The 27007-nt window shown below is 46.3% G+C and overlaps 1 protein-coding gene across 3 annotated transcripts in view; it reads left to right on the top strand.

Annotated features, from left to right (window-relative positions):
• Positions 1–27007, top strand: part of MERTK (MER proto-oncogene, tyrosine kinase) — a 538988-nt gene that overhangs the window by 484203 nt on the left and 27778 nt on the right. For 2 of the 3 annotated variants that reach the window (XM_069607838.1, XM_069607837.1), the window contains exons 19-20: positions 7857–14261; positions 20893–23137. The exons of the other annotated variant lie outside the window; for it this stretch is intronic. In XM_069607838.1, coding sequence (XP_069463939.1) covers positions 7857–8346 — 490 coding nt within the window. In that variant the 3' untranslated portion in view covers positions 8347–14261; positions 20893–23137. Of the gene's footprint in view, positions 1–7856; positions 14262–20892; positions 23138–27007 lie in introns of those variants that run through there. 3 annotated transcript variants of the gene reach the window in all.

The following is a 27007-nucleotide window of genomic DNA, read 5'->3' as shown; positions in this document are numbered from 1 at the left end:
TGCCTTCTCCTCTGGACTTTGTGTCAGCCCATTGAGGTACTCCACTCACATTGCTGCGCAGGACGGTTACGGTTATAAGTCCACAGGGGCCTTGTTGTACTCGCTTAGTTTACACCATGGACCGTGTTGCGGCATCTTGTGTTCTCTCCCTTACCGGTCACACCCTCTGTGTGCTGCAGCACAGTTGAACTCTGCTGGCTTCGCGGAGACCCTGTCCTGATTGGTTCTTCCAATGATGTGCCTCCAGGAGGCTGGACCTTTGTGCCTCTCATCTGTCTTCCATGAGGACTGGATAAGGTCTCAGTCAGAAGCCAAGTTAGCCATTGTTAATGGTTTTATGGGGTTATCACACATCTTAGCTCCTAAATGCCCCATAAAGGTGTTAGTGTCAGTGGTGGAGGGATGGTGGCTTGAGTCCCTCTTTGGGGTTTTCCTGTCCCCTAAAGGGGTCGGTCACTGCCAGAGGGATCCCACTTTCCCTGTCCCCTAACGGATGTTAAGCATAGCGGGCTCACCTCTCTAGTCCCAAAGGGGGTGGCTCCCCCTTAGGGAAGAGGTGACAATCGCCTTGGATTCATCACACTGTACTTAAATTCTGTGTAGCATCCTTGGATCCTGAATTTGTGAATAATAGCTGTATTATTGTCTAGGGGTATTCTAGTAACTTACCTCGTGAAGTCTATATATAAGGTGTCTGTCATCATGTATGGGGCTTACACTTTAGGGTCATGAGTAAGTTAGGTCTTCTCTGGCCATTTACTCTTTTTATAATTACACAATGCTCTATTGTTATGTTTCACCGGAGCACCTATTTTTACCTGATATTATGTGTGACCTTCCAATAAAAGTGTATATTTTTGAGCATACCAATGTGGTGTGTTCGTTTGTGGTGAATATTGGGAATCGCCTTACCTCCCTGCTAGCCTTCCTCCTCCCGAAGTTAAGCCTGACTGCTCTGCTACCCTTACCATTGTCTGGTCTTTCATTTTGAGTGACACAGGATAGATTTTAGACCCTATACTGGATTTCATGCAAAGGTTCATGGAAAGGGCACCCCCTTGGTACAGCAGGCTGGGCTTCTCTAAAGATATACATATACACTGTAGAATGCTACCAGCCAGTGGAGCCCACTGCCAGCTGTGTGAAGTTACTCATATATGAACAGGGTGCTTTAGCAACACCAAACCCTGAGAGGCTGTGGTCCCTGATGAGAGAATAGCTCTCCTCAGAGAAGGCACTGTTTTAGACTTTCAACCACACAAGCCAAAGCAAAGTATTTAGTTATCAAAATACAAGTCGACCCCTCATTGCCTTTGCTTCTCTGCAGTCCATGGGTAATGATCTAGCCTTGGGTAAGGTATTCGGAAATGGGGATGATTTCCCACCATCATGTTACTTTTCGCTGCCACTAAGGCTATCTTTTTAAGAAATGTAACTATTTTCAGGGTCAGGGTATAATCATCACCCTGTCCATATCAACCAACCTCAGAACTTCCCCTGTTAGAGGATATCCTGCTTTCCTGCCTGGATACCAGAAGTACACTATGGGGGTCATTACGAGGTTGGAGGTAGCCATGGAGGTACGACTATTAGCGCCATGGCTACCCCCTTACCGCATACCGGGTCCGGGTTCCCTGAATGGGGAATTACTGGGCCATTCCAACCTTGGAGGACCCGGTATTTCCCCATTCAGGGAGCACATCCCCATTGCCATTCGAGCCCCCATAGGGCTCAAATGGGGAGGGAGCTAACAACGGGCCTGTTAATAACGGGCCCGTTATTAGCATGCTGGTCCTTTAGCGGCTCCCACTAAGGGTGCCTGGTAAAACCAGCCGCCCTTAGCGAGACCCGCTAAAGGACCTCGGAATGTGGTAGTAAGGGGTTAACGGCACCGTCACCTTTACCGGCGCCTTTAACCCCTTACCACCAACCTTGTAATGACCCCCCTATATCTAAGGCTCCTTTGAGGAACATCAGAAAAATACAGATGTTAAAAGAAAATGTAATTGTCAAAATCCATCACACTTTGCTGAAATCGAAACGCCCAGAATCGTGTTTTTGACACTGTACAGATCCCAGTGGGAGGAAGGCCTCAGTGTTCCAAACCTATTCTGGTACTATTGGGATTCACAAACAGGTGATTCTAAATGAATGGCTAAATGTCCTTCACAAAGGACATTCACTACAAATCAAAACAGAAATGATAGGGGGATCTGTACTTCTTGATGTACTGACTGTATAGTAAACTAACCCTGTAAGGTCTGTCTTGCAACATTAGCAGAGATCCAGGTGTATCAGTCGACCTTGCACCATCTGTGATGGGCAAGTAGTTTACAAACAGATCACTCCTCTCTTCAGGTTTGCTCCTAAAGGAAGTGGCATAGCTTGTGGGATTCCATATAAAGCATCTTCTAGGGATGTTGGAATGGGGAGACAAACTCACGTAAGGCAAAATGAAGTCAATCAGAGAGGTAAGTGCTCCACAGGCACACATTCTGCCAATTCTTATAGCTTCAACATGCACTAATTGGTTACTTGAAGGATCCAGTGAACGTCTCTGATGCTTCTTCTCACAAAGCCCTGGGTACTTGGGGCTAAAGACTAACCAAAAAAAGCCACTCCAAATGAATAATATACGGTTATACTCACTGGGGTCTCCGGACACATTTATGACACACTGGGACCCAGATGTGGGGACCCTGCAAGAAGAGGAATGGGGAGAAGTCCTTCGATTCCCGCAGGTTGTGTCAACTAATTCCAGGCTCAGACTAGTCCAATACAATATCTCCTTCCCATCTACCAAACTAGGGAAAGGCTATGTAAGATGGGCTGGGTGGTTACTCTAAATTACCATACAAGTTGGGGAGAAAAGGCTATATTTTTGCATAGCACCTGGAGCTGCCCAAGGCTGCCACTCTTTTCAGAGGCTACTGGGCACACACTTTTGGCTGCACTGGGGTGGACGTTGGACCTCAAGAGGTTATTGCTGAGGCTCCTTGACGAACGTTAAACTATCTGTAGTGACAAAGCCTAGCCTGCTTTGGGGCTAGCAGCAGCATGGCATGACATTTCTGCCATTTAGAAAGAGGTGTCCCTAGCATTGGTAGTGGAGTGAATAGAGCGATGGCCCAATGTATGATGCTGGAAAAGGTGGTCTGTACAAGTAGGAGTTGCCAGCAAATATATGACAAAATTCAGGGTCCCTGGAGTCTGTACTTTAACATAGATGACCATGGTCAACACGCAGTGTGGTGAAAGCAGAGGATCTGTGGTGACTTCCCTCCTGCTCATCAGAGGCACCTGATTACCTCTAAGGGCATTAACGAAATTGAATATAAGTTGTGCCAAAAGATTCTCCATACACCGCAACTGACATCATTGGGGGGTCATTATGAGTTCGGAGGTAGCCATGGCGCTATCAGCGCCATGGCTGCCTCCAAACCCGGGTCCGGTCTGGCGGAATGGGGACTTAACGGGACATTCCAACCTAGGCGGACCCGGTAAGTCCCCATTCCAAATGCGATTCCCCATTCCCACTTGAGCCCCCATAGGGCTCAATGGGAATGGGGAAGGTGCTAATAACGGGCAAGCAAATTGCGGGCCCGTTATTAGCTCCAAGGTCCCGCAAATTGCAGACCTGTTATTAGCTCCAAGGTCCCTTAACGGGTCCCATAAAGAACGACTGGTTGGACCAGCTGTTCCAGGTGGGACACGCTAAGGGAACTCGGAATAGGGCGTTAAGGGTTTAATGGCACCAGTCTCCTTACCGGTGACCGTTAACCCTTACCACCCACTGGTAATGACCCCCATTGTCTAATTATTTATGTTTTACGTATTTACTTTTTATTCTTTTTGAAGGCTTTCCCCCATATTGATCATCAATTTCACAAAAAGGCAACAAAAATATCTATTTTAAAAGAAATGCATCAAATTCAACTGCCACTAAAAGCCCTTCACGGACTGCTAGTATTAGCATGCATTACTTTCAACGTGCCATGTTTTTTGCATAATGGAACCTGCCCCCTGACTCCTCCTGTCTCAGAGGTTAGTGTCAGCAAGAGCATTCGGATCCAGTTCTGTGAAATCCCTGGCACAAAGTACTGGAGGAAGAGGTATTGCGTTACTGGACCTAGATTATGACACGCCCTCCTTAAATCATTAAAAAATGCAGCAGGCCATATGAGGAAAGAATCCACACCTTTTTCCAGAGACCCTACAGCTATGAGCCAAAGAGGAGTACTGATGCAGGTCCCACAAGGATTCCTTTTCACTAGTGTCACTGGATGAAAGAGAAAAACAATATACAAAAAAAACATGATGAAAAAGCAAATAAGTTAATCAAAAGCAATAAAAAATAGACTGGCACTTTAAAAGGCACTTAAATAAGAGTCAATCAAAAGATGAGCAATAACGAAACATGGATATTTTTCTAGAAACTGTGTCTGCTCATTTGCATACATTTTGAGACCCTTTTCTACAGGCAAGTCTGAAGTTGAATAAGAGTCACAGAAGTCACACTTAAAGCAATAAAGGTTAAGACTATAGCCCTCATTACAACTATGCCGATGCGGAAACAACGGTGGCGGTAAGTTTACCGCCACCGTTGTTTCCGGACCGGCAAAGTACAAGTCTGCGGCCTGGGCCCGTTCCGCCCGACAGGTCTGCCGTGTCGGGCAGAACGGCACCATGCCGCAGACGTTCATGGAAGCACCAGCACCGCTATTAACGGTGCCGGTGCTTCCATGATCCCCATTCCCATTGAATCCTGGACTCAAATGGGAATGGGGATTAACAATTGCCGCCGCCTGACTTACCGGACCGCCTGGGCTTTAATGCCCCGGTTTTTCCAGCAAGTCAGGCGGCGGCAATTCATTATGGGTCCGGCGGCTACCTGACGTTTCCATTCCGGCACAGTTTCCGCCGGACTCGTAATGTTATTCTGAGCATATGCTTGGATTTATGGATGCAAACATGTAGTCTTTTATATTGATCCATTACTTATATGGCACTTTCGCCAAAGCACTTGGCATAAAACCCTCTGACATCAAGTTATTATTACCCGGCACTCATATTTAATACTCATTTGTGGACCTGGGAAGAATGAAAGGTTGAGCAGACCTTGCTATGATTCAAACATGTGACCTGCAGAACACAAGTAGATCCCAACACCTATCCCACTGAGCTATCCCACCAACTATTTCTCCTTATGTGGGCAAACCGTACCATTTGGAAATGCACTGGCATTTCTTATTAGCATAACACTTATTGTTACAATACTTACAACGTGATAATAGCAGTTTTATATTTTGTTTTAAAAGGTTAGGAGATGGTGGTGGGTATATATACTAATACATTTCCTTTTTAACTGCACAGTTCATTGAACAGAACACTGGTTGCAATTGGATAGCTCAGCAAGTTAAATGTGGCAGCCTGCACTTTCTAAGTACATAATTCGGAAGGGCTGAATCAGCGCCTTCATCCCTCTGAGGTTGATGTATTAAACACAATTACATTTTGTACTAATAACTCCTTTTCTTAGAGTGCTTAGAAGCAGGAGGAGTCAAAAGTCAATGGGCCTCATTACGACCCAGGCGGTAAGGGGTTTACGCCAGCGTTAACAGCGCCGACCCTTACCGCCTGATTACGATGTCCCTTAGCGCCATGGTGATTTTAACGCCTGCTTTTTGCAGGCGTTGAAATCCATGGCGCTAAGGGACCATGGAGTTAATTACGCCACCGTAATTTACGGTGGCGTAATTAACGCCTTCCCCACTCCCATTATGCCCTATGGGGTAAGAATGGGAATGGGGAAGGGTAAAATGGGGATTGGGGACTTACCGCCCCGCCAAGGTCGGAATGGGGCGGTAAGTCCGCCAACCACCATGGCGGAGTTGGCACCTTAGCGCCATGGGCCATGGTGCTTATAGCGCCATGGTCCTCCGCCAAGGTCGTAATGAGGCCCAATATGATATTATACCAACTATTCTACCTGAATCTAGGCCGTAGTGGCGTCAAAGCGTGGAGTATTTTTACGCAAAATGACCGCCCCAGAAACATAAAACTATCAAGTTGGCCCTAATTAAGAAGATCTGGATCTGGGGAATCAGGTCTGCCTGGCCTATGTAGACGAACACAACTCTACAGCTGTACCTTTGCAAATAGAGCACATTGGAGAAAGCCAAAACACTATGCAATCAGGAAGGCTTCTGGCAAGGAGTGTTGTGAGGTGGACGTCATGCTGCAGCTTACATTAGAAGCCATGTGCACACATTCCATATGACTCGAGTGTCCAGGAGAGGCTCAAGGCTCATTGCCATAGATTCCAGTGGAAGATAACCTATGCTGGGCAACCCTGAGATGTTCTTTGTGAGATTTTCCGTGTGTTCAATCTCCAGATTTACCCACAAATCTTTTTGATGGTAAGTGCAATGGTCCACCAGCAAGGTTTAGAGCCGCTGCATCCAGGGGGTCTTATCAACACATACATACGCTCCACAAGTAAAGTCAAAGGGAAGGTTTTCTCAACGTCTATTAGCGATGCCACTGGTGCAATTAAGAAATAGCAAGGGGGGCCTCACCTAATCTTTTGCCCCGGTGCTCCCCAAATCCTGTGACAGCCGTGATGGAGTATGGGGAGCACGGTCCTCCGACTGTGGGAAGCCATCGCTATGAAGTGGGATGGAAGAATACCAAGCTGTCCCAACACCAACACCCTACCCTGCATCTCTCCCTAGGCATTCCAGAGAAAGACTGTGAGAATGCTAGCTGTACTTATGTGCCCATCTAGTGCGCTCGCTTCATCTCGCCTTGTGCGCTCTTGCTCTCTCTCTTTCTTCTCGCCATAACACAGTCTCTCTCTCCAGCTCACACACTGTCTCTCTCTCTCTCTCTCTCTCTGGGTGAGAGTTTCATTGGTGGGTGCACTGTCTCTGCTCTTTCTCTCGGTCAATGCATTCTGGTACACTCTCACTTTCTCTGTGCAGTCTGCTCCTCTATGTACATGCAGTCTCTCTCGCTCTCTCTATCCATCTCTCACACTTCTATCTCTGCCACAGCGCATGCCGCTTCTCTTTCTCCCCTTCCTCTGTGTGTCTCTCTCTACTTCTCCCTCTGTGTGTGTGCGTCTTCTCTCTCTCTCTCTCTCTCTCTCTGTCTCTCTCTATTTGGAGCCAAGGGTTGTCCCCCTCGTTGAATTTTAGAAGAGGAAAAGCTTGTGGGGAAGCCAGGTTACCACATACATCCTAAGAGTACTATATATAGGATGACTGGATGTCCTAAACCCAACCGTCGCCGCTTACAGGTAAAAGGAAAGACATCCATGATCATCCGCATTGCCTTTGGCTGAGCGTGGAAGCACACAGTAGACGGCCAGCTTGATGGAAACCATGCTGTGTTTGGCACTCCTCCTTGCCGTGCTGTCCTTTTATAAAACAGAGAAGAGTGGAATTGAGCACCACACGCTCTTGTAATCGGTTCCGCCCCTGCCCGCTCCCCTGCAAGAGCAGGGATTGGTGGAACTGAGCAGTGCAGTGGCTGTGTGACCGATCTGGTGCCACATGTGCCCTCACTCCTACAGCTGTCACAGGAGAGTGCGGTGGAGCAGACAGGGCAGTGACTCACAATGTGTCCTCCCAGCAGGGGCCCACTGGTTTTAGGGCGCAAGAGAGGCAGAGGAGACAGCTGGTCAGAGGTTATGCATCTTGAAAGCACTTGTCCTCTGCTATTATGTCACTGGTGTGCACAACTGCTGTGAGCTTTCACTGAATGGAAGCTCCTAGACTTAATACTGTGTCGCTGTTTGTTGAATGTGTTCCTACATGTCTTGCTCAAAACATCAATCTGATCTTTCATTGCAGGTATGAACTCATGTATCTGTGCTGGAGGGCTGACCCCGTGGACCGTCCAACATTCACAGACTTGAAGGTTTCCCTTGAAAAATTGCTCCAAAGTCTGCCTGAGGTGGCAAACAAAGACGATGTCATCTATATGAATACGAGCATGCCGGAGGACCACAATGAGCTGGTGGAGGACCCACAGTTCACTGAGATTGACATGAGCTTTGATACCGACGACATTATGGAGTCCTGTGCTCCGTGGCCAAACCCAACCATGATCTCGGTAGATGTCCACCGGAGTAATCAGGGCGACGGGAGGTATATCTTGGAAGGGTTTGGTGGGAAGGAGCCCAGTGGGTCCGAGCAGGTCAGCACTCCTCTGCTGCAGAACACAGTCGTACGGAACGGCGTGGCATGGTCCGAGGCCAGTACACTGCCAGTAGGCAGCACATTGGCAGAAGAATTCCTGTATGCAGATGACTGTACAGAGGAGTCTGAAATAATGCTGTGAAAACCGTATATTTGACAATCACAGGGCCACATAGCCTCGCAACTCAGGGCATTCTGGGTGGGCCTTTGCTCTCCAGAAAAACTGCCTTAAACCCTCTATGAACATATGTAGCAGTGTTTATTTATGGAAAGCTGTGTGTATCACTGCCTAAAGTAGGACACCCTCTGTTTGCCTTACCTGATGTCTTTGCCCCTATGCCATGGGGTAGTGGGCGGGTCAAAGCTATGCTATATTTTGTGAAGAACCATATTGGAAACAGAAACCAACAGTTAGCCTATGAAGATTTTATGCCACTCACCCCACATTCTGAGGCACTCAACTGTGGGTACCATGAACTCTGCTGAGAGAAAATGGCCTCTGTGTTACCTTTGCTGGAAACCATCTTCACGGTAGCAGGAAACATCTGCCAAACGTTTTATTGATCTCTTATGGAGTGAATGTATGTTTTTCCAATTGGTTTGTAGTACTCTTATGCAGGGTACTATGACCTAGGCCTCGGGGTGATGTAAGCACGCACATACCTACTAAAGAGTAGTTGGCCTCCTTAGAACAACTGTTTCCTGACACCACCTGTTGCCCCGAGTTACTCAAAGTGAAATGTACTGTCATTAGTTGAGAAATTCAAGCTAATATGAAAGGTTATTGAGTTAGGGTCCCAACATGGGTGCCGCTCACAGTGCAAAAACCATTTGGAAACCTCGGCTTGCCCAACTCCATGCCTCGAGGGCTGGGCTGGATCCATGCCAGGTTTTCAGGATAACCATCATTAGTATTCATGAGATAAATTTGCATACAGTGATTCTAAATGTATGCACATTTGTCCTCATGAATATTAATGAGGGATATCCTGAAAACCCATCAGGATTCCGGCCCTGGTGGCCTGGAGTTGGGCAACCCTCAGAAGGTTTCTGAAAGCCTGCTCGGTCTATAATCATTCCATTGAAAATTTCAGGTTCTAGCAAAGGCACTCAGTGGAGGGCATCAGTTTCCCTTAGCTGTGAGTTGGAAATTAATGCAATGTACTGGAAGAGCAGCAGGGGGGCATATGGTATCTCATTGTTAGTGTTGGCCAGCATTTTGCAGCTAGGGATATTGAACCAATGGAAGCCTGTGGCAATCACACAGGTTTTGGGCTCCTGCTGTGTGCACTGCTCCTAGGCTGACTTTGGGCTAGGGTTTATGAAGTTCTACTTGGGTTAATGAGTGGTCTTCATGACACTCCCTGATATTTTGTTCCAAAAGCTATGGTGATGTGAGTAAAAGTGAAATGTAAAGATTGTCGTTTTCTGTACGGTAAGTAGGCTCTCCTAGCTCTAAAGTAATTATCAAAGCAATTGCAGATAATGGCTTGTGTGATACTTGGCATGAAGGTTATGCAACATTTTTAAATGAGTTCCTTTGTATTCCTTTGTGCAGCGTGAATTTTGAGAAATGGGAAATCTTATTAGAAATAATCTTCAAGCACAGTCCTGATAATTTCACAAAAACCCATCAGTATTATTATTTTATTTAGTTTTCGAGTCACAACCAAATTTAGACAGATCATTGTATTGCCGACTTTAAGGGGAACTTCTCAAAGGTCTGCAGTTTCATATTTTTATAGTTTTGGTCCTCCTCGCCATACTTTTGTAAGATTGTACGTGTGCAGTATGTCATGTGTTTAGCCCGGCGCTATGCTCTCTCCTTAAAAAGGCTTCTTTGGCCCTATTTCCCTGCCACTGCACCTCTCCTAATCATGCAGGCTTCGCAGGGTCATATGCTCTGTTCTGTGACCCCTACACTTGCGCAGCTTTAGTATGTCGCAAAAGCTGGGCTCCGAAACTGGGGCAATTGAGTGATATAAACACACTGCCCTCCAGTCTGTGTTTTACTATTTCCGGTCAATTGGAGATGGTTTTGAGCAAAATCATTATATCCACTCATCCACATCAGGCCTTGTTGCCGTCCTCCCACTGTGCGGCAGTGTGTGCTGGCAGCAGCACAAGCATACGCCACTGCTCCTCCAGAAAAAAAGAGCACTGCTGCTGCACTTAGTCCGCAGCACGGTCCAAAAACATTATCTGACCCGTGGTGTGGCGACTTTCTTGGTGGGTCAGCGCATGCGCACCCACTGATGAAAACTGCATGTCAAATTATCACCTCCAAGTTAGCCTCTGGCTGCAGAGATGGAGACTAAATGCCTCAGAGACTTGGATCTAAACCTCACAAAACGCCAACTACAAAGACCATACAAATAGCTTCTATCTTTTTAGAAACCTATTGGCAATTACAAAAGAGTCTCTGTGTAAAATCTTTTTGAATTAACAGTGAATCAGCAATTCTATCTCTGGTCCCTCGATGGATATTCGGGCCCTATCTCCCTATGAAGGCCTATCTTTTATGGTGTTGCCCCCCAATCATTCCACAGGGGGGGGCAAACCTGACAAGTGCAAGGGAGCAAGGGTTCTAGATTCTGGCAAGGACGGGGTTCGATGCATTATTTTTGTGGGAATTGGCTTCATACTTTGCCTTGATCTAAAAGGGAGACTCAATCATGGAGCATCAAATATGGCAAGGAATGCGGAGCATTAATGCCAGGGAGGGTAGTATTCCTCCATGACACCGGGAATCAGCCAATGGAGCAAAGGAGATGTGCCAGAGCCAATCTAGCAAAAACTCAATTAGCATCAGTCGCGTCCTGGCGTGAGGTGCACATTCAAGTGTGTGCAGTGCAACAAAAGTGAAGGCAGAGTCGCATAATTCATTGCCACTTCCGGGTTCAGAAGTTACGCCTTGGTCCAGTGATTCGCGACTGCTTTGTTATGCATGGGGACAACTCTAGTCAAAATGGAAGGCATGTCTTAGGCATTGACTAAGCAAGCCAACTGTTTCCAAAATACCTTATTTAAGCATTTAGTAAGCCCTGCCCAGGCAGGTGTAGAGCATGAACAATGTAAGTTAGCTAAATAAACAGTGAACGTTTTCTGGATTAGTCAATGCTCAGAGGATAAAGTAACTGCTCTTTGGAAGAGGAATGCTTATCACTGCTTGGGAACTGTTATTTAAATATTCCGACTGCTTGATAACTGTTCGAGAAATGTTAAGCAAGCATGTCTCTTTGCCCGGGGAAGCTAAACGATTCCTACTTTCTATATACTAAAGCATTAGGTGCAGGTTGCTGCTTTGGGCAGCGTTTTCACCTTGCAGGTGATTCTCATTGCCGGTCTATGCTATTGGCCGGTGTATCTGACAGGTGTCCAGGCAATGCAGTCTCTTTCCTGCTGGTTACATGTCTTTATACCATAGTCATTTATAACGAGCGCCCATATATCAAAGCTTTTATATTGAAAACGTTTATAGTGAATGCACTTTTTGTTTGGGAGGAGGGGGAGTTTAGAGGTGGAAAACACATCCCGACGATTTCCCAAAAATATTTAACCCTTTACCCCACCCTAAATACATTCACTATAAAGGTTTTCAATATAAAATATTCGATATATGGGCATTCTATATAAAAGATTCGATATAAACACGGTATACCTTTCCTGCTCTACTACTGAATGTGGGATTCCAGTACATAAGACCGTTCTGATGAAATTCCCATATCGGGGAGCGCATGTGGTCAGCCATCTACAGTGTCGTCTGGAAAAGCCTTACCCTAAGGATGACATCTTCTGTAAGGGGCCATTTACTGGACACAGAGGGCCATCATCAAAGCATCTCAATCTTTGACTACTGTCAAGAGGAGTATCAAAACTTGTACTCTTTCATTCAGCTGATTAACAGCCCTGTTTGCCGGTCCGTCCTTCGCTGATGCTCACTCTTGTTCTTTCTTGCTGCGCTCTGAGGCCCTCAGCCATGTAGCACCCTATCCAAAAACAAAAATAATCACATCCTTCATTTGCTATAGGAAGGCCCTCGTGTGCATGTGAAAGCAAGTTGTCTCCTGAATATATGAGCAGAGAAACCCTGTGGTACAGAAGAGTACATGCAGCGCTATCCATGTTACCCAAGGTCACACCAAATCGCTGGCCCCAAGCCGTCTCTGCATCTTGCATACCTTACATACTCCGACTTTAATGTTTCAAAACCCCAGCCCTGTGTTTCTCTAATATCAGCATGCTCCTGTGCCCTTGTACACCTATTTCTGCAATACTTAGCGTGTCCTTTACCAAAGCACTATTCGAGCGAGGATTGAGAATGTATGGGCTATTTTCTTCTGCCCACCATGCAAACATTTCATTGACGTGTAAGACAGAGTCCCTTGTCGGGCTGAGTGCGTTGTTGTAGATGCCGCCTGCCCCCCACTTAGGCATTCCTCAGTCATAAATGTCACATAGAAGCGTCCTCTGTTCTCTCTGTGTGTCCAGCTGACGCAATGCCATTCAACGCGCTCCCGTTCCTTTGCTTGGATGCGATCACAGGGATATCCGTATCCACGTGTTCTGCCGTGTGCTGGGTTAGTGTTTCGCACGGCCAAACTCTGTCTGTATATCCATTCTACAGTGTCCAGACCTTTCCCCCTTGGTGGCTTTAGATAATCGCTCGGGCTGCTGATTTGGAAAGGTTCATGCAATGTCCAGGCTGACTGAGGGATGATCTCCAAGCTATTTTCGAATGTCGGAGCACCATGCATTGTGAACGGGTCACATGTTGCTTCTAATAGGCATTTGTTAACAGTAAACTTTGGGGCCCACCACTAGAGCAACAGTGACTTCTGGAAGTTTATTTCTGTGCATCTTACACAGTGATTTGCCATTTGAGTTCTGATTTGACACAAAACACCGCGGAAAAGACATAGCCACACTAACTAGGCTCTAGGGCCTTACTACGGTCTCCCTCCCAAAATCCCCAGGAAATAATGCAACCGCCTTCTGGGGCCACCGAGTGTTCCTAAGTCTGGAAAAGATCTGGGGCTACGCCAATGTTGGGACTCTGGGCTAGCTAGCCGTTTGCTGGTAGCCACTGAGCTTCTAGCCGCAGCTAGAAACAAAAGACCCGAGGCAATAGCCCCTCCACCCCCTCCCCCTAGCGACGCCCCTGGGGCAGCTCATTCCTGCAGGAAGTCTGATGCTGATCTGCACCACACAGATGCAGATCAGAAACATCCACTGTCCAGCGGCAAAAGACGATGCGCTCAGGATGGAGAACTGTAAAAAAAGGCATTCCTTGGCTCCCTCCTCAAGGGTTTCTGCAAGACCACCGGTAATCCTCAGTCTCTGCTTAGCAGCAGATCAGAGCATGGCAAAGAGAAAAGGAAAGGCACATTTCTCCCGTTTAATTTCTCATGTACTCTGGGAGATACTGGCCTTTGCCGCAGCATGACCTCCGCTCCCCAATAAAGACATCGAAAGGCCAAAATATGCCATCACAAGTCGGTTTCTTAGGGCTTGGAGCTGCTCCATTGTTGGGGTGGCCCAGGATCGGCCCAGAGAGACTGCACAATCATGACCGCTCCGCCGTCAGCATTATCATCAGTGCTTAATGTGTGGGGGTGTTTGCCAGGGCTCAGCCCTGGCACTTATTTCTTAGCCCCGGCACTTATTCTCTCAGATTCAGATTGATTATGAAGTAGTGATAACCAGAGCATCCATCAACCCGAATGAACAGGTGCAAGCTGTAGTTCAACCCCCAATGTGTCAACACTGTGGGGCACAGCTGTGGGTGGTGGCAGCAATTGTGGGGAACTTGCCGCCCACAGTATTCGGGCCCTGGCACTTACTATCTTACAAATTAAGCAGCGACTCATTACTGTCTAGTCGGCCAGGGTATGTCAGCCTTGTCTCCCCATGCCAAGAAGATGCTGCAGCCATGGGGAGCCCCTGCGCACCGGAACTGTCACACACAAGAATCGGCAGATGTGGGGGGGAACATCAGAAAGCCTTGTTTCTGCCAAGGGAGAATGAGTGTGATGGTGTTTGGGAGGGTAAGGCCAGGCAAGGCCAGGCTGTCAGAGATCTGAGCCTAAACAGGGTGAAGCGCCTGGTGATCGAAGAGAAGCTGTTGAACCCGTAGTGCAGTGGTATATTCTTCCCACCAATGTAACACTCAGTTGTATATAAAAACAGTCTGAGCGGTCAATTGGTTGAAAGATGTTTGAAGAATGAACAGGACCCTCTGGAACTCCTGATGACTGCAAGTTTCTTCCCGATGACTGGGAATTCCACAAGATAGACTGAACACTCAGTGATTGTCAGTAGGGTGAGGTACTGTACTTAATAGAGAAAGGAACTATATAAGACAAGGAAAGGCAAAGAACCAAATAACGGAAAATGAGCAGGAAATAAGGACTCTTACTTGTATATCCGTGAGACGGGAAGCAACGATGAAGGTAGGATGATAACGATCTCCCAGGATCCAAGAAGAGTGAGCCCAGTCTCACGGAGTGGAAGGAATCCTCAGTCCGGTGCAAGACCTATTCCCGCCGGCACGCGTACGCCTAGAGTGAATAATCCCAGAAGTGCTACAGGCAGTCTCTAGTCCAGCACTCGTCTCCTATTCCCGCCGGCACGCGTACGCCTAGAGTGAATAGTCCCAGACGTGCTACAGGCAGTCTCTAGTCCAGCACGCGTAACCTATTCCCGCCGGCACGCGTACGCCTAGGATGAAGGATCCAAAAGTTCCGGGTCAGAATCAGGTAATCAGACAAAACAAAGCATGAGACAAGAATCGAAGCCAAAAGGAAATCCGGGTCGTAGCAGGGGTTCGTAGCTGAAGTTCGAAGCAGAAGTACCGAGGGCAAGACAAGAGCAAAATCCAAAAAACAGGCCAGAGGTCGAGAAGAGACAAGATCAAAATAGCAAGCGCCACTGTAGTATTCCAAAGAAAACAATCAGAAGCACCGAAACAGCGGACTGGCCGGACTTAAGATTGCGTGACCACAACGCGGGAGTCACGTGACCGGGAAACCGGAGCAACACGTGACTGCAGACGTAGTAGTGGCCATCGTCGCCATGGCAACCCCCAATGCCTTCGAAACAAGCCTTTAGAGGAATAGAAGCGCTTATTGCTGTCCCTAGCTATATTGACTACCGTAAGCCTGTCAGGTAAGCGGGAACGTGTAGTAGGAATCGGTGTTCTGACAGTATCCTCCCCCAAAGGTCCCCCGAGACCTTGAGATGCGAGAAACCGGGACAACAGCACGGGTGCATGGATGTTGGACTCAGGTTCCCAAGTGCGATCCTCCGGACCGTAACCCTTCCAGTCCACCAAAAACAAACGCACACCACGTGATAGTTTAGTATCCAAAATAGCATTAACCTCATACTCCTCCACCCCTTGTACCAACAGGGGGGGGGGACGGATAGGTAACCTCACCCGCTCAGAACACGGTTTGACCAAAGACACGTGGAAAACGGGATGTATTCTCCAAGTAGGAGGCAATTCCAACTTGACCACAAGAGGATTAATCACCTCCTTAACAACATAAGGACCCACAAAGCAAGGTAACAGGGTTTTACGACCTGGAATACTGAGATTCTTGGTAGAAAGCCAAACACGCATACCTGTGGTATACTGCGGTGCTGGCTGGCGATGGCGATCGGCATACTTTTTTGCCTGTTCCTGCGCATGTATTAAGTGTTCCATAACGTTCTTACGCAACGATGTCAGATCTCTAAGGCAGGATTGGACAGCTGGACAATCCGAGGATATACAAAAATCCAAGGGTAGAGAGCGTGGGTGTTGTCCATACATGGCATAGAAAGGAGAAACCCCCGTAGAAGAATGCGCAGAATTATTATAAGCGAACTCTGCCATAGGCAAAACGGAGAGCCAGGTTTCTTGGTGTTGTAGGATAAGACATCTCAAGTATTGTTCCATGGTGTCATTGAGTCGCTCGGTTTGGCCATCGGTTTGTGGATGGTAGGCCGTAGAATACCTGTCGTCAATACCCATGGACTGTGTAAGATGTTTCCAAAAACGAGAGGTAAACTGAGAACCCCTGTCAGTTATTATGATCTCAGGAAGACCAAAGAAGCGGAAGACATTGCGTAAAAACAGGTCCGCCAGAGTAGTAGCGGACGGAAGACCCCGACAAGGCACAAAAAGGGCCAACTTAGTAAAACTGTCGACTACCACCCAAATAGTATCAAAACCACCAATCAAGGGTAGTTCCACTACAAAGTCCATGGAAAGCATGGCCCAGGGTTTAGCAGGTACTGGCAGGGGTTGTAGAAGACCCATTGGTTTGGCTGGAACGGTTTTACATTGAGCGCAAACCGCGCAATTAGCGATGTACAGCACAATGTCTTTTGACATGAAAGGCCACCAGCACCAGCGCTTGAGTAATTCCAATGTCTTACGATGACCAGGGTGTGCGGCCAACATGGAGTCATGACACCAAGACATGGCAATCCTGCGGGTATGCGAGTCAGGTATATAGATTTTGCCTTGGACGTATGGCAAGGACTGAATAATATCCAGATTAAGATCCTCCAATTCAGGATGTTTTTCTGAGACCCAATGTTGAATGGCTGTCTTCAGGGATGGTTGCAAAGTGCATCCACACACGACCTGGTTGGGCAAGAGTAGTCGACCCTCCTGTGGCCGATGCACTGGGTCTTCAAATAGTCTTGACAGGGCATCTGCCTTGGAGTGCAACGTCCCCGGACGGTAGGTCAATACAAAGTTGTACATTGAGAAGAACTCATGCCAACGTGCATGACGCGCTGTCGTGCATTTCAATGATTGAAGGGCCAGTAGGTTTCTGTGATCAGTGAACACTTGAATCGGAGTCTCTGCTCCCAAGAGATGATGTCTCCAAACTGTAAAAGCCTCCCGGACAGATAGCAGCTCACGTTCGGTGATGGTGTAGTTTACCTCATACGGAGTAAGCTTGCGTGAATGATACGCGACAGGATGGAGGATCCCTGTGTCAGGACAAAACTGGGAGAGAACTGCCCCTACTGCCACGTCAGAAGCATCGGCCTCTACAACAAACGGTTGTTTGATATTGGGATGTTGAAGCACCGGAGCTGAAGTAAAGGCTTCCTTGAGAGTCTCAAACGCATTCTGTGCTTCGGGATTCCACTGAAACGGATGCTTATTGCTTGTTAAAGCAGTAAGTGGAGCCACAATGCTAGAGAAGTGCCTGATGAACCGCCGATAAAAGTTTGCGAACCCCAAAAAAGACTGCAAAGCTTTTAGTGTACCTGGGACGGGCCATTCCAATACAGCCTTGACCTTGGTTTGGCTCATCTGAACACCCAGGTTAGTAATGTCATAGCCCAGGAACTCAACTGAAGTAGTATGAAAAATGCACTTCTCTAGTTTTGCGTATAGTTTATTCTTACGCAGACGTTGTAGTACTTCAGTAACATGTTGAAGGTGTAGTTCAAGAGAAGGGGAATAAATCAAGATATCGTCTAAATAGACGATCACAAACCGATCAATCATGTCCTGAAAAACATCATTAATGAAATGTTGAAATGTGGCAGGGGCATTACATAGCCCAAACGGCATGACCAAATATTCAAAGAGGCCGTGTCTGGTTTTGAATGCCGTCTTCCATTCGTCCCCCTCTCTTATCCTTACTAGATTATAGGCACCCCTGAGGTCCAATTTGGTGTATATCACTGAAGAGCCTAGCTGATCCAAAAGTACTGAAATCAGTGGTATGGGATATTGATTCCGTATTGTGACTGCATTCAGGTCCCGATAATCTATACATGGTCTCAGGTCCCCCTCTTTTTTTGGGACAAAGAACAGGGGAGATGCAGCAGGAGAACGGGAGGGGCGAATAAAACCAGAAGCCAAAGCCTTGTCCAGATACTCCTTTAAAACTGCATCTTCCTTTAAAGTAAGAGAGTAGATCCTCCCAGAGGGGATCCTAGCTCCCTCCTTAAGGTCTATGGGACAGTCATAAATACGATGAGGCGGTAACTTTTCTGCCTCACCTTTGTCAAAGACATCTGCGAAAGACTTGTATTCCGGGGGTAAAACAGTATTGACAATGCCACCTATCATTGAAACAGATTCCAATAAGGCTTGACAGGGGTTGTTCTTCTCTTGAGTCGTTGGGCCACAATGTCCTGAACAATACGTTGAGGAAAACGAGACAGACCCAGCAACCCAATCTACCAAGGGATTATGGAGCCGAAGCCAAGGTAGACCCAGAATTAGTCGAAATTGAGGTGCAGTAATGACATCGAATGAAATGACTTCGCTATGACAACCATCTATGAGTAAATCCAGGGGGACTGTCGACTCCGTTACCAACCCTGAGAGTAGTGTGGTACCATCAACTGCGTTGACCACCTCAGGTTGTTCCTTTGGTACCAGGGGAATGTTCCAGTCTTTCACATACTGGAGATCAACATAATTTCCAGTAGCCCCAGAATACAAAACCGCTTCAGAGGACCAGGTTTCGCCGTCCGGAGAAGCAACAACTAACTTAATAGTGAAAGGAACCGAGAATTTGGAGCCCGGAAGATCAATGCTCGACATAGGGGCTCCCTCTATTGTCGGGCTTTGGAGTTTCCCGACTTCGCAGGTTTCTTGGGACATTGATTCAAAAAATGACCAGAAGAACCACAATAAAAACATAACTTGTTCCTTTTACGCTTCTCTCTTTCTTCGCTAGATAATGGTCCTCTTATCGCCCCTATTTGCATGGGTTCCCCATTGCCTGAAGCCGAACTTGTCAGACTAACAGGGACCGGAGGCAAAATCCTCTTTTCCCCCTTCCTTTCCGCTTTACGGGCATCGATCTGAAGAACTAGATCCAAAAAGTCAGGAAAGGAGACGGGGACCACAGGTACCGTAGCAATGACATCCTTGAGGGAATCCGACAAACCCTTATAAAATAAGGCTGCCTTCTTCTCGTCTGGCCAGTTGGTTTCAGCAACCAATTGGTTAAACTTAGCCAGATAAGTCAATAGAGTAGAATCGCCCTGCTGTAGATTCAATAACTCCAAATCAGTTGCCTGAGATTTGTATCGGGTGTCAAAAACTCTGGTAAGCGCCTCTATGAGAGCGTCACAGTCGAATAACATATGACTACCTTGCTCCAAGAGAGGATTCGCCCAGACGGCAGCAGTACCCCCTAGGTTAGACAATATAAAAGCGGCCTTAGTAGTTGCATCGGGAAATGATGTTGGTCTACAAAGAAAATGCAGTCTGCATTGATTGATGAACGTTCTGAAGGTTTTTGGATCGCCCAAGAAACGTTCAGGAGGAGCCAACGGGAATTGTGTCATAACTACCGGAACCGGGTCTGCCCTGGCCTGAGCACTGGCCGTACTAGACCCGGAAGCCACTGCGACTGATGGAGGTTCAATGGCGCTAGCCCTTAATCCCGCTTGAATATCATCAATACGGCGATGAGTAACATCATGGGCAGTTTGCATGTCAGCACGTAAATCAGCCACTAATTGAACCAAGGTAGCCAAAGGATCATTGGCTGTGTCCATTTTAAGGCTTCTGATTCTGTCAGAGATCTGAGCCTAAACAGGGTGAAGCGCCTGGTGATCGAAGAGAAGCTGTTGAACCCGTAGTGCAGTGGTATATTCTTCCCACCAATGTAACACTCAGTTGTATATAAAAACAGTCTGAGCGGTCAATTGGTTGAAAGATGTTTGAAGAATGAACAGGACCCTCTGGAACTCCTGATGACTGCAAGTTTCTTCCCGATGACTGGGAATTCCACAAGATAGACTGAACACTCAGTGATTGTCAGTAGGGTGAGGTACTGTACTTAATAGAGAAAGGAACTATATAAGACAAGGAAAGGCAAAGAACCAAATAACGGAAAATGAGCAGGAAATAAGGACTCTTACTTGTATATCCGTGAGACGGGAAGCAACGATGAAGGTAGGATGATAACGATCTCCCAGGATCCAAGAAGAGTGAGCCCAGTCTCACGGAGTGGAAGGAATCCTCAGTCCGGTGCAAGACCTATTCCCGCCGGCACGCGTACGCCTAGAGTGAATAATCCCAGAAGTGCTACAGGCAGTCTCTAGTCCAGCACTCGTCTCCTATTCCCGCCGGCACGCGTATGCCTAGAGTGAATAGTCCCAGACGTGCTACAGGCAGTCTCTAGTCCAGCACGCGTAACCTATTCCCGCCGGCACGCGTACGCCTAGGATGAAGGATCCAAAAGTTCCGGGTCAGAATCAGGTAATCAGACAAAACAAAGCATGAGACAAGAATCGAAGCCAAAAGGAAATCCGGGTCGTAGCAGGGGTTCGTAGCTGAAGTTCGAAGCAGAAGTACCGAGGGCAAGACAAGAGCAAAATCCAAAAAACAGGCCAGAGGTCGAGAAGAGACAAGATCAAAATAGCAAGCGCCACTGTAGTATTCCAAAGAAAACAATCAGAAGCACCGAAACAGCGGACTGGCCGGACTTAAGATTGCGTGACCACAATGCGGGAGTCACGTGACCGGGAAACCGGAGCAACACGTGACTGCAGACGTAGTAGTGGCCATCGTCGCCATGGCAACCCCCAATGCCTTCGAAACAAGCCTTTAGAGGAATAGAAGCGCTTATTGCTGTCCCTAGCTATATTGACTACCGTAAGCCTGTCAGGTAAGCGGGAACGTGTAGTAGGAATCGGTGTTCTGACACAGGCTCCCTGTTTTCTTAGTTTTACGTCCCACAGAATATATTTGCTAAGCATGCACACCTATCCCCAGTGGCCCTCACCACTGCCTGCACCAGTCTACTTCCTGTGTTTCTCCTTAGTTGCCATATTATTGTCAATGCTTTGGCGCTGCTCGCCGGTGATTACAAGGCAAACGGGTGGAGCATGAAAGTGAATCAGGCTCATAGTTTCCCGATTAATACTATTTAGGAAAAGACAGCCTGCGATACATATTTCATGTCATGTGGCGGTGTTTTACAGTTATTGTCAAGCGCCATAAAAGAGCGGCAAAGCACCTGTTGTTCTGGCACATTTCGCAGAATAGCAAAGCACTTCAGACAGGGCCCACATAGCTGATTATTTGGTTCCATGTAATAATGTCCCCGCAAAAAATGTCTCCCGACAGAAAAGTCCCCGTTTTTTGCGTAGACATTATTAAATTAAACATGCGGGGGACACTCCCATATTTTTTTGTTTTTTACTAAGAGAGCATGGGACATCCCCGCAACCCGTCCCCATACATAATGGCACCATATACAATGTCACCAAAGGCTTTTCCCGGCGACATTATGTATGGGGACATTATTAACTGATAGCGATTATTTGTACCCATTTGGACTGGCAATCACTTTATCTACCTCTGAAGAATGGCCATTAGAGTGATTCTATTAGGAGAAGGCCCCGCGGCAGCTGATTGCAGCTGATCACACCCTACAGAGAAAGCTTAGAGTTGCTCAACCATTTCTCGCTGATGTGGTTTGATAATGTTTTAATGTCCATCCTGTTAGGTGTTCATCTGGTTACTTGTTTAGCTGTCATTGGTTGCCCCCCCTATTGTCACTGTTAGGGTGTGTTACCATAAACTGGTTAGCCATTGCCTACTTTGATGGTTTGCTGGTGTGTAGTCGCAAGCATCTTGTTCACAGATAGGAACGCTGCCATCATGTAGACAGGCCGTCGTGGTCTTCAGAACAGAAGGACTCGGCTTCATCAGCCTCGCTGTCTCTTTGTGTCTACATTGAATTTTTCATCTTGTTGTTTAAACACCGATTGAATTGGTTACATTCCAGTATTGCTTGTTAATAGTTTCCCAGCCATAGATTGCACATTATAGAAAAGAGAATGGCTGCCCAGTATATAGGTTGTCCGCTCCCTTCATCCATGAGAATATTATTGCAGCTTTTTTATTAACTCTAAAGCACCGCATGCCTGTGAAATTGAGCTGTATTTAATATTGCACATAGCTAGACTTGGTACAAGGCAGAGAGGCATCTCTTAGCATTGTAATGCTGCTGCTGCTGCTGCTGCTGCTGATGATGCTGCTGCTGCTGCTGATGATGATGATGATGCTGCTGCGTATGTGAATGAAATGGCCTTCTCTAGTAGCATTCCAGGATCTATGGACAGTCTTTGCATATTTTCTTTTTGCCGAATGATTTTGGGGCGATTTTCCTGCTTTTATTACCACAAAAAGCAGAGAAGATGTCCACGCTCACAACTCCCCCAACCCCCCATACCCTCCTCCTATATAGCTCACGCAAACTTACCATCTATATTTTTGTGGTTAAAAAAAGCAGAAAAACAGTGAGGCAAAACACATTCTGTGAAATTGGCGTTCGGCAAAAGTAGGTATTACCGTATTCCAAGCCACTGCCAGCAGTCAGTGTCGGGCCTGCATTCGGGCTGTGGCACCTGTTGTCTCACAAAGACTCACAAGAAAAATCACCAAAGCCGCAAGTTCAGTCAGCTTACTGTTGATTCCAGCCGTAGAAGGCCCCAGAATGCATTGCAGCACATGCGCTGAGATTGCCAACACCATCATCACGCAGAGTCAGGCCTTTCACTATATGTTGTGCGATTTGTATAGCACGCCTCTGCCCTTTGCATGACCTTCTGGCTCTGTTTATCGTTCAGTAAAGCAATAATGTGTGCATTTTGTACTATCAATGTTTTTAAATGTATTTAAAAGGTCCAATCACTTGTATATTTTTGTATATGAAGAAGCACGCGGCAAGAGATGAATGTATATTATATGAAGCGCAGGTCGGTGTAGATGTATATTTATAAAAGTACAGCTTGCAATAGAACTTCATGTTGTCAATTTACAAATGTGATCAAACTATGCCACTTACTGGGTGAATGCATTGCAGTTTCTCAACAATGGGGAAACTGTGTTTCAAAATGTACGTTGTAATTATACTTAAAAATAAAATAAATACGAATTGGATGAACGCAATGTAATTATATCTGATCTTTGCGGTTAGCGTCTGATTTGGATTGGTTAGTAGTGGTGCTCTTGAGTGGCGTCGGTGGCGATTGTCTGTGCTTAGTGGATGGGTAGTGTGCGTTGGTATTTCTTGGGTTCATTTTGTTCAGTAGTGTGTCTTTAATTCTTTTGGGTTATACGTTTGTGTTTGGGTTTGATTAGATCAGTTAGGCTGACGATTAATGTGTTTGAGATTGGTTGGTAGGTTTTAGTATGATGGGATGGCCCTCATGACCAGGGGTGTTGCTAGATCTGGAAAAAATCTGGGGCTACGCTAATGTCACGACTGTCGGGACTCAGGCCTAGCTAGCCTTTTGGTTGTAGCCGCTGAGCTTCTATCCGGGGCTACAACAAAAAGACCTGGGGCTGGAGCCCCCTTACACAACCCCCCCCCCCCCCCCCGCAACACCTCTGCTCATGACAAAGGAGAAAGCCAGGCTTTTACTGGAAGACCCTGCTCACTGGGAATACGTTATGTGGGTGGGCAAGCAACTGGGACCAGGCTGCTTCAGCATGCTCAGTGCCTCGCTAGGCAGAAATGAATTCCATTAGATTATCTCCATGTAGGCCCTTGCTCAATTAAGTGTACTCCTGCTTATAGATGAAAACGTTAGGGCACACATTCTACAACGTGTCAATGAGCGCATGTACCTTTATGGAAATGAAGGAAGATATGGACAAATGTTTACTAATTTGTCCTTGTGAAAATTACCAAGAAAGATCATTGAGTCCTCACCTAGCGACACATGGGAAGAGCTCTCGAAAAATGGCTTTGCTCCTCCAATTTCCCTCCAGGACCCAGAGATGATTTTGACATCTGTCCGGGCAACCAGTGATAACTATGGTGTCATGATTACAACATAGTAGCGGCTGGGCTGCTTAAACCTTGGGTTTTGCTGATATAACAAAAGTATATGGTGACCACAGAGTTGCGATTCTGTATTCTTGGTGTGTTTGAGCATAATCGATTTGTAATTCGAGTTCAACTCAGTATTTACAATAACATATTGCATTAATATATGTCGCCGGGAAAAGCCATTGGTGACATTATATATGGGCGGCGGGTTGCAGGGATGTCCGTACCCCGCATGTTCAATGAAATAATGTCTCTGCAAAAAACTGCGACTTTTTTGTCAAGAGACATTTTTGCGAGGACATAATTACATGGAACCTCAAATCTGCCACCCCATCCAGTAAGCCATAAAAATAAGGTAGCATTTCCACCGCATCAGATTTTGATGCAGGTGGAGAGTCTATGGATTCCTATGGATTTTTGCATCTGCTCAAAGCTACCGGATTCCATAGGATGCCGGGTTAATGGCTCCCGCTATGCACGTACCTGGTGGAAGGCATCTACACCTCTATGCATTATGAGGTGTAAACATGCACATCATAGAGCAAAGGCTCACAATTGTACTGAGAGGAGAGCGCACACAGAAGTTCATATGTTTGCTATTCTGCCTGTACAATGTCCAAAGATTTGGAAAACAAGCCCCTTAGTATTTTAATTGAGTAGTAAAAGCAAGCATTGGCAAATCCAATAGCTTTGGCTTTTGTAGTTCATCGTGGCTTTATATATATATATATATATATATATATATATATATATATATATATATATATATATATATATATATATGGGCCATGAATGTCTATCGAATCCACAAAGAATGGGCTAAGCTCATAGAACATGAAAGCTGAAGTACTGGTCACCACGTGACTATTAGATGAGCTCTTCGCCTCTGTTGGATAATTAAATACTTCTAGCATTTAAAATTAGCAGCTAAAGTACGAAGCTGGCAGCCTACACAGCCCGCTAGAAGGGCAATAAAAAACTTTTAATCTGTGTACAGCTGAGCATAGTATCAGCAATGTTACAATGCATGTTTGAGCCCCAATTGCCTGGGTTATAAACAATGTCCAACAGAACAGTGTAACCCCAAAAGGTTTACCACAGGGCGAAAGAGTAAGACTGTGCCACTCCAAAATAGAACAGAGCCCTACATGATATGTGGCACCATGGGTAGGAATATAATGCAACACTTGATAATTCCTTGCAGCAAGATGACAATACTGTGCTGTACCAAGACCAAGCACTAGTTTATCGGGAATGTCCATGCAAAGAGGGCATGAGCATGTGTGCAAACATGCTAGTCATATCCGAGGTAAAGAAGATCTGATAGCATGAAAGCCACATTTTCATTTCTGGCTGGGAAACATTTGAGCAGCAGCACTCATGCCTTGCCATAGACCTCTGGGAAACGGAAGCAGCTGATCTACTCAATCCTTGACTGCAAGATGCAACACATAATAACAGGACTTAGGCCATGCATACCTCAACCCTCCCCCCCACAACTAGGCAATGCCCCGAGCTGCAAAATGTTGGATAGGGGTAAGAAACCTGTGGCTCTCCAGATGCGTGGGACTGAGACTCCTGTGTTCCTTCACCATTTACTAGGCTAGCAAGGGCTGATGGGCTATGTAGTCCATACCATCAGGAGAGCCAACGTTTGCAGATCCCTGGTGTAGGAATACAAGACACAAACCTATAAGCAGGCTTGGTTGTCTTGCCTGGTTCCCGAGGGCGTTCAACCTACCAGCACTTTGGAGTCAAACCAATGATATATAAGGCACTATATAAATGCCAAGTAACATAACATAACATTGCTTCAGCATAACCTAACCGTGTGACAGCCTTACAAATTACATCACATATCCTGTCAATCAATCAATTTACACATTCTCAATTCAGCCTTTCATTTGTCTGTAGCCTTGTCTTGCACTATTTCTATCCCAACAAGCACGACACTCCCATCTAAGATAAAGGAAAGAGAGAAAAAGAGATGAGTACATCCAAAAGATACTTTTGACTCACTGGAAAGGGACTTGTTGTGGGAGCCCCTAGGGAGAGAGGGCCTGTGGTAAGTGTACATGGAGATGCTAGAGGTGTTCAGGATGGCAATGTGGCAAGTCAAATACGGACTGAAACAAGAACTGATAGAGCTATTTTCTGTAGAAATGGATATCAGACAAGGATGCGTGTTGCCTCCGAACCTATTTAGCCTGTTCCGGATTTACTTAGATTAGTTTCTGGTTGTCCAGAAAGTGGATGTTCCAAGGGTGGAAGGCCAGGACATTCTGCTCCTATTTGCAGAAGACAATGTGATACTAACTCGTAAGCAAATGTGGGATTGGCATGGTGCGTAGAAGTAGAAACAGACACAAGGATACCGTTTGTAAAACCTTTATTTCTCAAGATGAGCGGTTGGGATAACTCCTATCTTGCCCTATGGTATATGGGGGTAGTCTCAACCATAAAAGAAAATAAATACAAGTTTACAGTCTGTCTGTTAAAAACAAAAGGATGTCTGTGTCTAACCTAAACTTTCCCTCACTTTCTAAATAGATACTGTGTAAGGATTTGGCCAACATAAAAAAGGGTGTATTAAAGAAAGTGGCTCTGCAGCTTTCTTCTCCAATGTTCTTTCAACAATAACAGAACTGTCCCATAGCTCCTTTCCCCATGCTTGAATCACTCTGGATCATCAAAGTTCCATAACAACGTTTAAAATACTCAAACAGTTCTCACAACTTCTGGTCAAGCTTGTCTGGGCTTTCCACTTTCCCAGAATCAGCAGCCCTCTTGATTTCAAAGTTCATTTTCACAGCATGTATCGCAATGCCTTCTGGTCTTGGACCCACAGTTCGTTCTTGCTTGCAATTCAACAGGGGTTCCTTTACGATCTACAACTCATCACAGTTAACCAAATCTTCATGTCAGAGACTTTCGAGTGTGCATAGGTTTACTTTGTTCTATGCGTGACCACTTCGACAC

The sequence above is a fragment of the Ambystoma mexicanum genome, chromosome 4q (assembly GCF_040938575.1).
Source record: "Ambystoma mexicanum isolate Mex_15411 chromosome 4q, UKY_AmexF1_1, whole genome shotgun sequence".
Lineage (NCBI taxonomy): Eukaryota > Metazoa > Chordata > Amphibia > Caudata > Ambystomatidae > Ambystoma > Ambystoma mexicanum.
The sequence above is the reverse complement of the archived record's forward strand: the minus strand, read 5'-3'. Positions and strand labels throughout refer to the sequence as shown.